This window comes from Mesoplodon bidens (genome assembly GCF_964165515.1).
Source record: "Mesoplodon bidens genome assembly, chromosome: 3".
Taxonomy (NCBI): Eukaryota; Metazoa; Chordata; class Mammalia; order Artiodactyla; family Ziphiidae; genus Mesoplodon; species Mesoplodon bidens.
The window spans coordinates 55,606,901-55,618,974 of NC_138178.1; the positions used below are offsets into that span (position 1 = coordinate 55,606,901).

General features: G+C 51.2%; 1 protein-coding gene across 3 annotated transcripts in view; it reads right to left on the bottom strand.

Moving 5' to 3' along the window:
- The window catches only part of MEGF11 (multiple EGF like domains 11), a 237,413-nt gene that overhangs the window by 29,127 nt on the left and 196,212 nt on the right, over nt 1-12,074 (bottom strand). For all 3 annotated transcript variants that reach the window (XM_081227620.1, XM_081227619.1, XM_081227618.1), the window contains exons 10-12: nt 4,057-4,177; nt 2,934-3,097; nt 1,704-1,806 (exon numbers count right to left, since the gene is read on the bottom strand). In XM_081227620.1, coding sequence (XP_081083746.1) covers nt 1,704-1,806; nt 2,934-3,097; nt 4,057-4,177 — 388 coding nt within the window. The remainder of the gene's footprint in view (nt 1-1,703; nt 1,807-2,933; nt 3,098-4,056; nt 4,178-12,074) is intronic.

Genomic DNA, 12,074 nt, shown 5'->3' on the forward strand with positions numbered 1-12,074 from the left:
AAATGACTTCAGGACCACGTTTGGGCAAATCAGTTTTAGAACAGCAGAGACCTTTTTGAAAGGTTGTCCATCAAAGATAGAATTTTTAAGCACCAGATGTCATTGAAATCTTATTGGTTCACTTGAAATTAAGGCAATGAAAAAATAAAATGTATTTCCATGTGGCTCCAGCTAAGAGTCTAGGGTGCCAGTAACCAGGGTGGAGCCTAGCTCTGTAGTAAGCGGCAGGGCAAGGGAGTCAGGTCGGAGATGCTATAGAGGAAGAAATGTCCCCAGCCCTCAGCTGCTCAGAAACTTTCTGGCTGCAGAGAACAGAGGTTGCTCAGAATCCTGGTGTGAATTATTTATCTGAGGACCTACACTGCCAGCAATGCCTTTCTTTCTCCTTGCTGTCCACCACTTTGGGAATGGCCAGTGGGTTCATTCACGTAACATTAACACTGTATTTGTGGCTTACACTTACTGAGCACCTATTATGTGCCAGGCACTGTTAGCGCTTACAGGTATTAACTCCTTTAAACTTCAAAATGATCTTGTAGTTATAAGGATTATAATTATCTGCATTTTATGGATGGAGGATTCAGGCCCTGAGAGGGTAAAGGACTTGCCCAAGGAGGTCTGGTGCCAGCTCTGTGTTCTCAACCATTTCTCAGTGTGTGGCAGGCAGTGGATACAGTGGTGAACAAGGCAGATGTGGTCCCTGCCTCCACAGAACTGATGGTCAAGGTGGGAGGCAGATAATAAACAAATCGTTACTCAAATCAGAGTTCAGTGACAATTGAGGTAAGTACAGCAAACTGCTGTGAGAATTAATTAAAGGGGCCCTTTCATAGTCTTGGCCAGGCTGGGGAGGCGGTAGCGTCAGGGGGAGAGAGCCTTCCCAGAGGAAGTCATCTTTACGTCGAGATATGATGGATGAGGAGGTGTTATTAGGTGAAGAGAAGGGGAAAGAGTGATCTAGGCAGACGGAATGCACATTTGAGGCCTGGAGTCAGGGAGGGTGGTTGGCCCAGGTGGTGGAGTGAAGTGAGTGATGGGAGGGCACAAAAGAGGTGGAGGAGTTGGGCCGGGCCTTACAGGGCCATGTGGACCCCAGGTCACTGTAAGGATTTTGGATCAGTGTCATGGGAAGCCATGGAGGCATCCTGAGCAGGGACTGATGTGAACGGATCTGGCCACCATGTGCAGAGTGGATGGAGCTGTGCAAGAGGGGAGGCCCACAGAAAAAAGGGAGGCTGAGGCAGTGCCTGCTGAGAGATAGTGCTCAGTGGACGAGGGTGGTGGCAGTGGCTGGTGAGAAACGGATGGGTTTGCCATCTATTTAGGAGGTGAGCTGCCAGGACACATGTAGGGGCCAGGAGTCTGAGCCTGGGCTAAGGAGAAAGTTCCTTGTCCTCCTCTCCACCATATCCTCTGCAAACACAGATTGAGCACCCAAACCTCTGGCTGAATTTTTTTAAACTGGTCTGCCCCTAGCCCTTAGAACAGAGCCTGCACATACTAGGTGTTCAATTAATATTTGTTTACTCAAAGGGAATGAAATGGAGAACTGAAGCCCAGAGGATATAAAGATAAGGTGCATAGGTAGGGAGCCAGAAGAAGAAAAAGTGAAGGAAAAAAAGAAGGAACAGTCAAGAGAAGCAGGAGAATACCAAGAGCTCAGTTTCACAGGACCAGGATGGTGGCATGGCAGAGGGGGTTACCTGTCCATCCGGCCAGGCAGCAGCAGTGGCCTGTGACGGGATCGCAGCCATCGGCGTGGCTGCAGTCACAACGCTCACTGCAGTTCAGCCCAAATGTGCCATCCTGTGGAGAGAAGGGGGAGAGAGAAATGACGAGACCTAGACCCTCAGAGGTTCTCACACTTCTTCTGGATGTTGATGACAAAACTGAGCCACTGCCCAACAAGGATGAAGAGAAACTGGGGCTGGAGCTCTGTGGAGGCACTTTTTATAACTGGGGATCTAGCGAAGTTACTCCAAATAATTCTTTGGCTGCATTACGAAGAATATGCAGTTTGGAAGGAGGGAGGTGAGGTGTTGGTCCTGCCCTACCTCTCAACGGTCAAGCTCAGAGAGCTGTAATGATCATTAATTAAAATTGTAAATGAAAATGCACCTTGCAAATTTTAAAACATTGATCACATGTGAGGAATGACTATGATTTTTTCTTTGTGGGTAAGAAGGCGGCGGTCAACAAATGTTGACCGCCAATAGGTAACAAATCTCTGTTTGTGCTCATCAGGTATCAAGAGTCTCATATAATTCATTTCTCTTAATCTTCACAACAACTCTATGAGATGGTTCCATTATATTCAAAATTTAAAGATGAGGTGAAGTAACATGCTCCAGGTAACACAGCTAGGATGAGGCAAAGGCAGGATTGGAACCCAGGACTGTAGGACTCATTCAACAATATCCTATCAGTTGGTTTAACTTAACTTGTATCTTAGACTAAGATCCAGGAATTAAGTCTAGGTGGGTTATTACTGGATAATGCTTGGTTTAGTCCTCCCAACCTTGATCACAAAAATTATAGACTGTTGGAACCAGAAAGAAGCTTAGACATTATTATCAAGGAATGGCAACTCTGATGGATTAGTAAGAGCTGTCCTGTAGCACTGTGTCAAGAAGGATTCTGAAGTTGCATCTGGGCTCAGGTAAATGTGCCAGAGTCAGTAAAGTTTCCCAAGAGCACCCAGGGGAAAGCGAGGCCACATCACCATATCTGCTAAGTATCTGTCATTTTATAGATGAGAGGGCTGAGGCCGGAAGTAGGACAGAGAGGTTAGAGCTAAGGCGGAGACCTGAATCCAAGTGTCCCACCACCTGGTCCAGTGCTCTTCTCTGTGCACCTCTGTGGACAAAAAAACTACGGGGAAAGGGCATGGGGGGCTGATGGGCCCACCCCGTCCTTCCCCGCCCCACACTCACCGGGCAGGGCAGTTCGCAGTTGTCCCCCAGCCAGCCAGGGGTGCAGAAGCAGGAACCATCGGTGGGGCTGCAGGCCGCCCCATTGGCACAGGTGCAGCTCTCGTTGCAGTTCAGGCCCCACGTCCCACTGGGACACGGCAGGGTGCAGTCGAGGCCCTGCCACCCTGAGGGGAGGGAACGAGGCTGTCACCTCTCCATCTAGGCCCAGCACGGCTTTCTGCCCACTCCCCCCATCTCTGTACAAGGCATCACACCCAAACCACCCCTTCTCTGATTGCTAGGTTAGAACACACATTCCACATTCGGAGTCCACTCAGAAACACAGCAAGGCTGTTGAGAGAGCGGGGGCTAGAACCTGGGTCTCCTGCCTCCCGGTTCTCACTGTTTTTGACATAGGTGGGTGATCCCACCTGGACAGGGAACCAGTGGAAGTGGAGAGGGCTATCTGTGCCGAGGGTATACTCAGGAAACTTATCTCAGGGCCCTGTGTTTTGGTGATAGGCTGATTTCCCATTCTGAGTCTGGTTACTGGCTTGTCTGCCCTCAGATCCATTTCTGCCCTTCCCCTGCTCTGTTCTGTATCCCAGGGGGCTGACCCCTGCAGCTGCTCCCAGATGGGCTTGCCAGTGGGAGACCTGGCCGGTGATGGGAGGGCGGGAGCAGGAGAGATGCCAGGTATCTCCTCTTCCTTCTCTGCTATGAGCAGGGCCTCTGGTGGTGGCTGTGTCTCAGTGCTCCAGCACCATCTTGCAGCCCCTCTGCCCACATCCCAGCTCCCACCAGATGGCCCTCACTCCCAGGCTCTGGGAACACCACTTCCTCCCTTTGTCCCTTTCACCCTAGAAGTGGTAGCAACTGTGGGAGAAGCTACTACTTTCTGGGTTGCTCACGTTCCCTTGTAAGTCCTTTCAGCTCTTCTAACACTGTGGTAACAAATCCCCTTTATTACATTCCTGCTGTTGAAGGCCCTGGCATGGGTCTCCTTGGCTGGAACCTGACATATAGGCTCCCCGACCCTGCATGTGGATGGGTGGGGCAGGAGCAGCCCAGACCCCTCAGCCGGCAGCCCACCTGGGCACTGTGCACATCTGAGGGGATGGGATTGGGAAAGAAGGCACATTACCTTCCTTGCAGGTGCAGGAGCCATCTACTGGGGAGCAGGTGCCACCGCTGTTACAGCTACAGACGGATGAGCAGCTGGGGCCGTAGGTCCCTGCTGCACAGGGAACTGCACAGACCTCCCCCTAGAAAAGGAGGAGGGGAATTTTGGGTCAGAGGTTGCCCCATGCTGGGTGGTTGTGGCAGGTAGAATAATGCCCACCCCCGCCTCCCCCCCCACCATGTTCTAATCACTGGAAGCTGTGAATATGTTACCTTACGTGGCAAAAGGGACTTTGCAGGCGTGACTAAGGACATTAAGACAGAGGAAGTGTCTTGGATTGGCCAGGTGGGCCCAAATCACGTGTCCTTATGAATAGAAGATGACAAAAAAGGTAGCCTCGAGAAGTCCTCCATCTGCCTGCACTGACTTTGAAGATGGAGGAAGGGGGCCACAAGCCAAATAATGCAGTGGCCCCTAGAAGCCAGAAGCCTCATTTTACAGCCAGCAAGAAAACGGGGACCTCAGTCCCACAACCCTAGGAACTGAATTCTGCCAACAATCCAAATGAGCAGAAAACAGATTCACCCCTAGAACTCCCAGAAAGGAACACAGCCTGCTGACACCTTGACTTTAGTCCTGTGAGACCCATACCAGACTTCTGACCCACAGAGATGTAAGATAGTACATTTGTTTTGTTTGAAGCCACTAATGTGCTAATTTGTTACAGCAGTGATAGGAAGCAATACAGTGATCCTCACTGTTTGGGGGAGGGGTCAGGCCTCCAGACCACAGCTCTAGGATGGGCAAAGCCCTCAGGAAACTTGACCCCTGAATCTGTATTAGGTCACAGCAACATGGAATTTAACCCTCTGCCTCTCAATCAATCTTATTTGATTCTCACCAGCAACCCCTTGACACAGATAATAATATCCTATCCCTGTTTACCCGAACCTCAGAGAAGTTAAATGTAAATTATAATAGCTAGTGCACATTAAGTCCTTTCTCAATATCCGGTACTATGCATACATCATCTCATTTAATCCTCGTAAACCCTCAGCAGATAGGAACTAATGCCTCAGCATTATTCCCACTTAATAGATAGAACAATTGTCAGAGAAGTTATGTAATTCAGCCCAGGTCATGGAGCTAAACATGGTTGATCTCTATTTGAACCAAGGCTGTCTGCTTAACCATTCTGTCACCAGGTGTCATAAACCAGCTTTCCTGGAAAGCATTCTCTGAGATGGAAACTAGTGAGCTTTTGAGAATAACCGCTACGAGGGGTAAGGGAAGCAGGACGGACAGAGGGAGAAATTGAACTGAGGTGCAGTTGCAACAACATCCTCAGCTGATCTGCCAGGAAGCTCTGCAGTGGGTTGGTCCTTAGAATTGTCCTGCCAGAGGAAAGGGAGGGAGGGCTTCCATACCCTGGACCAATCCACTGCCCTGGGGAAGGGGTCATGACTTCAGGGGAATCCATGCTCTTTGACTGAAGGCAATTTCTGCAGAGGGACTCAGCTGGGAGCCACTAAGTTTCCTGCAGCTAAAAGGAAGGGGCGCCTCCATCCATCCTGAATCGTGTATCTGGGTGACACACTACAGGATCCACTATACCAGGCCTCCTTGGGTGGGCTATTAGCTCCAGTAAGGAGTTCAGAGTGAGGACAAGTCACAGGGCCACCAGGAATGGGAACTTGAGAGGCCTTCAGGGGTGGGAGCATTTAATCAGAAAAAGTGGGGTAAAGGCTATCCAGGTGGGAAGAGTGTGGACAAGAGTACAGAGGAATATGAGAGTTGGGAATGTTCTAGGCGTAGCAGGAGGGGGAGTTTGTGTAGGGAGGGGCGAGGGAGATATTTAAAAGAGGTGTTGGTAGCCTTGAATGCCAGGGAAGTAAGTTGGGGCTCTCTTCTCAGAGTACCCAGGACGTGCCTTCCCCACCCAGGAACCCACGCTGGGGCTGTCTATATGGTCACTGGATGTTGAATTCCCACTGTCTCCCGCTAGGGACCATCTCCAGCCAGCTTCTCAGGTCTTGCGCTGAGGTTTACTACAGGAATGCTGACGCATGGGCCAGGATACCAGAGCTTGCCTGGGCCCCACTAGCTGTGTGACACTGGATAGATTACTGCCCCTCTCTGAGCCTCTCTTCTAGCGTCTGTGAAATGAAAGCCTTGAAGTAGGGGAGCCCGGGCAACTGGCCTCACCTCCATTTAGGTCATAGAGAGACCTTATTATGGCCCTTGGTGAAGAGGCTCCTCTCTAGCCCTTGTCTCCTGTCCCACCTGCACAGGCTGGGTCAGGGAGGAGGGTCTGGGAAGTGCAGAGTCCTGTACCAGAAGGTTCCATGGTTCCCACTCTTTCCCCTGCCAGTCCTTGGCAGACCCTGACCAGCTGGAATCTGTTAGTGCTCCCATTACCCAGAAAATTCTAACTTCTCCAGGACTATAAATAGCCCAAAAGAATATGTTTAAGCTCTGAGGGCCTTGGCCGGGGTGCAAATTGCGTGCTCGGTTTATGATTTTCTCTGCGTGAGTTTACTTTAAGAGGAAGGGTTTTCTCTCCTGGCATCCTCATTAGTGTCTCCAACCCCGGTCCTCCTAGGAGGCCTCAAGGGGCCTGTGAGTCCAACTGCGGGTCTGCTGGTGGGGCTCAGAGAGGACTGACCACCCTGCCCTGCTCTAGGGGGCAAGATGCAGAGAACCCACCTCGAGATATCTGCTCTCCAGAAGGCTGCACCAGGGCCCATTTTCTCCCAGTGTAGCCTGTGCATGGATATGGACGGTCAGCTTGGCCTTACAACAGCCCTGGGAAGCCCCCAGGTGACAGGACTTTAGCTTCCCAGAGAAGGAAGTAGAGACAGAGAGGGGCAGGGACTTACCCAGGGCCCCATGGTGTATCAGTGAGGGCGAAGGAGAAAGAACCAGATCTTTCCGGAAAGGTGGCAGAGCCCAGTGGTTAGAGAATGGAGTCTAGTGCCATCCTGCTTCCACTACTTATTCACGGTATGACCTTGCACAATTTACTAAACCCCTTGGGGACTCAGTTCCTCCATCTGTAATATGGGAATAATAATGCCCCTACTTCATAGGATTGTTAAGAGGATTAAATTAGTTATAAATGAAGCAGATAGAACAGTTCCTGGCAGGCAGAAAGCACTATAAGAGCTATTATTACTACAAAGAAATAGTATCTCTTACGAAAAGAATACACAAGACCCTCAAAGGTTTCAGCAGAAGGCATCTCTGGAGGAGGAATCCATCTCTCACTTGATGAACAAAGGCCGGGCCCTGTGCAGGAGAGGAGGGCTGGCGTTCACATGGGGCACGTGGCCTCACATCCCCAGGTTCACCCTCCTGCCATCTCCGCCAGGCTGTCTCCCTGGTTCCCCTCGTCACAGCTGAACAGGCCAGACTTTTCCCATGGTTTGGGGGGATGGAATATGACCACTCACTGAGGGGCTACCATGTGCCAAGAGCTGTGTGTTCTAAACACTTTCCATTTGTTAGCTCCTGATGGCAAAAAATCCAGATGGGGAAGCAGGCAGCTTCTAAAGGATACAGTTCTGCCCTGAAGGCCTAGTACATCTCCCCGCTCCTCCATCTCGCCGTCCTGACCTGACCAGGTTCAAACCCCTCAGTAAGCACAAGTACAAACAGTGAAACTTTTTGTCAAATTCCCTACCTTCTGGCCTCTGATCTGCGGGTCTGTGTGTGTCGCTGATTGGCTGTCTCTGGTGATGGACATGCACAGCAAGACAATAATCAGCCTAACTTCTCAGGTTTAGACTTACAGCTCCGCCCACCTCAAGGTGTCCCCTGGCCAAGGTCTGGCAATTCCCAGGGTGCCCGTGTGCCAACCCCCCCCCATGTGGCCATTCTCTCACCCACACATCTCCCCAGTTTGGTGCACCACGAACGGGCCTTAATCACAATGGCCTGTGTGGTATCTGAGCTTACAGGGGTATTTATGTCTACACTTGCTTAGGCAGCCAGTATACACACTTGTGAGTCTGTGTGTGTGTGTGTGTGTGTGTGTGTCTGGGGGCACCTGTTTATCCATCTGTGTGGATTTGGGTATAAATTTGTGACTCCTTCCTCGTCCTCGTCCTTCCCTCCTGCTGTGTTCCCTCCCCAGCCTACCTGGCCTGCCCTGGTGGGAACTGGGTGCACCAACAGCCACCACCATCCTAGCACCGTGGGGCTCCGGGTTAGCTCACATGCCTGCCTCCGCCCTGGGCTGTCAGCTGAGGGAGCCAGGGATCTGATTTAATTCATGTCTAGATTCTCAGGGTTTAAGACCCTGCTGGTGCATAAATGGGCTCTCGATAAATGTTGTTTAATTGAAATGAGATGTTTGTGTGTACATGCTGGCTTCTACCATGGACAGAACCAGAAGGACTGGGCACTTTCCATATGCTTTCTCTCTCATGCCAGGCAATTCACCAAATGTTTGCTGAGTGGGGGCCAACTCTGAGCCAGCCCTGGGAGTGGGCTCCAGGGACACACAGGAGCCTGTGACCTGCTCTCTGCTCTTGGGCAGCTCCAAGGCAGTGGCCACACAGGGACACTCATGCTTGCATCTAGATGTGTTTATTTGTCCACTTATTTACTGTCTGTCTCCCCCAGTTAGACTAGAAACTTCATGAGAACGGGGACCTTATCTGTCTTGGTTGCCCCAGTATCCCTAGCTCAGTACCTGGCACAGAATAGAAGTATTCTATGAATACTCTTGGACAAATGAGTGAGGGGTCCTGGTGGCCCGGGGTTCTGTGGCTCCCATCACACACAGGAAGCAGAATATTGTCTGGTCTAAGGAAGAGTCCCATGCTCCCACACCAACTCTGGGCCTCCCTGGGGGCTCTTGTGCAAAGGGAAAGCCAGGCCAGATCCTGGTCTATGGTTCCATGCCCCATCCTGCCACCCCCTGCCCAAACCCTGCCCGGCCAGGCTGAGGGTCAGAAGTACAGCCAGAAAATTACCCTGTTGGCCTCGAGTGCATCCACTCTGGAAGACAAGACCCTCCAAGCTGAATAGGATCTCAGAGATGATCAAATTCATTGCCTTCATGAGAAGGAGACTGAAAGTCAGAGTGAGCCCATGAGGCAGAACTGGGGCTTATCTACCCTCTTCCCCCGAGCCCAGTGCCTGGCCCAGACCAGCCTTGAATCCACGTCTGTTGATCTTTTCAGATTCTGGAAAAAAGGACAGGATGAGAACCCAGGGAAGTTGGGGAGTTTGTATTTGGCATCTCATGTGTTTCAGATAGCCTAGCGCCTCTGCTCACTCCCTCAATTAAGGCCCTTTATTGAAGCTGTTCCCCAATATCTCCATCCAGAATTCCTACACACCTTGCTGCTGGAAAACAGCTTTCTCTTCTGATTGACTGATGTTCATACTAGGTAACATACAGGCCTTGGTTTCCTTATCAATTATAAGTGGCTGTTGAAATCAATCCGTCTCCCCAACTTTTCACCACCAAGAGCCCTTGTTAGTATCTTCCCTCTTCAAAGCTCTCTCAGTTTGAGAGGCACGGCTGTCACTGTGTGCTGGGGTCTCAACAGGTGCAATCTGGCCAGTGACCACATGCCGTGTGATGCAGGTGGCAGCATCCTATCCACCAACCATGACCTAGAAATTCCTATGACATCACCTATAGCCAATCAGGGCTTCTGATTAGCTCACGCTAACCTGGGAGATCACATAGAGTTCATTTAATTCTAATTAACAGCAGAAGAAAAACCTTGGTGTTTTAGTGAGCTTTGTCACAGGTAATGGAAGACTGCCTGTAGGCTTTGTGAAATGTTCAAAACCACTCCTGGCAACCTGCTGCAGCCTCTGCACGTGTCTAGCTGGGAACCACTGGCTGGATCATGTCTAAGGACCTTTTAGCTCTGACTCTCTTGAGCATCTTCTTGCATGCAGTAGGGGTCTTAACCTGAAGGAGTGAGGAGTGGTGGGAATGCAGGCCTGGGGTGGGGAGCCCTCCTGGAATCTAAAAGACACACCATCTGGGTGGCCACCTATTCTGTTAATGTGCGGCCTGGGACTGGTCACATACCCGTTCCTATCAGTGGTGGGACAGCTCCTTGTGCCAGAGCTGGAAAGGACGTTGGGAATCACTTGGTCCGGCTACCTTGTTTTACACGTGAGGAAACTGAGGCCAAGAGAGGGAAAGTGACTTGCCCAAGGTCACACAGCCAATGCTAGGCAGAGATGGGTTTGGAACTCGAATCTCCTGGCTCCCATTTCAGCACAGGATGCTAAGATCCCAGATGTGGTGAAACTCTGGGATAGCCTATGACGCCCCTGCTCACTCACACCGACAGCACACTCACCACCTAAGCACAGAGCATCCAGAGGACACGGCCCTGACCTTGAGGAAGGGCCACCAGCCAGGCCCAGACACTTTGGTCCTTTCTCAGCACCTGGCAGTTGATATCTGGGTGTTTTTATATTGCTATCTATCCCCATTACACTTGCATAGCCCACCCCCCTCCTCCAGCCCAGGAAAGGGAGCCCTCCACTTCCCACAGGGGCAGGTCCCCGAGGTTCCAGCTTCTGTGGAGGGAAGCCTGCCAGTCCTGCTCAGTGTCTTCATTCTGTGAATAGAGGATGGATGTGAATTCTTCCTCCCATCCAAAGGCCTGCTAATTATAGATGCAGCATAGGCTATTAACATCTTGAACTTGATTTGAAAGAGCTATGGCAGAACCCCTGGAGCTGGTCTCACTAAAGAGATGCAAATCTCCCCTCCACCTTCCACCTGCAGGCCTCTCACTGTTGTGGCCTCTCCCGTTGCGGAGCACATGCTCCGGACGCGCAGGCTCAGCGACCATGGCTCATGGGCCCAGCCGCTCCGCGGCATGTGGGATCTTCCCGGACCGGGGCACGAACCCGTGTCCCCTGCCACGGCGGGCGGATTCTCAACCACTGCGCCACCAGGGAAGCCCTCCACCTGCCTTCTTGTACAATGTGGCAACACAGGCCCAGACCCCGGTGGATAATGAGTTATATGTTCTATTAAATTTGTTTCAAATGCTGTTTATTGAATTTTCTCCCCCGCAATATGCTGCTTTGTAGTTTGGCCCTGTTTGGGAAAATTAATCAACAGCTGGGTTCCTTGTGTTGATCATCCATTTTCCTTGCAATGGGCAGGAGATTAATGAGTATTTTTTGGAGTGAAAGAGGAGAAGGATGGAAAGTGGCTGACCCTCCCTCACACAAAAGGGGTAGACAATTGTGCAAGTTTGTCTCAGGGTCCCCTTAAATATGTTCTGTGGGTAGAAGGCAGTGTAAACGGAGTGGACTAGGTTCTCTAGATCCAGGCTGAGGTAGTGGGCAGGCTCCGCAGGCCCATGGGAACTCAGCAGAAAGGACTCTGGGACAGACAACCAGGGAAGTTGGCCTGGCCCCCATGTCTTCTTGCTGGAGGAGTAGGGATGGCTTGGGCAAGAAAGGGCCCTGGACCTGGGGTCACAGTACATGTCTTCTTGCTGGAGGAGTAGGGATGGCTTGGGCAAGAAAGGGCCCTGGACCTGGGGTCACAGTACATGTCTTCTTGCTGGAGGAGTAGGGATGGCTTGGGCAAGAAAGGGCCCTGGACCTGGGGTCACAGTACATGGGTTTAAGTGAGGCAAAGGTACTGGCTCACGGTGACCTGGCTTCATTCGTTCACCCATTCAATCCACAAACGCCTGTTGAGCATCTACCATAGGCCAGGTGCCGTGACAGGCCCTGGCCTCACTAATCATCACGCTAGACTAGGTGTGACCTAAGGTCCCCTTCAGCTCCCATATTCTTTAACTTTCCCCTGCCCTTCCACTTCCAGAGCAGGTTTCCCTGTTCCCTGCTCCTTTGTGACACTTTTCACAATTGTGATGAATTAAAACAAAATCAGCTGTCATTCACTAGATTGTAAGTTCCATGAGGGTAAGGACTGGGTCTCTTTTCCTCAGCTCTATGGCCCTGGCCCTAGCATGGTGCCTCGACCACAGTCAGTGCTCAGTGCCTATGGGTCGAATTAATTCAGTCATTCAGGG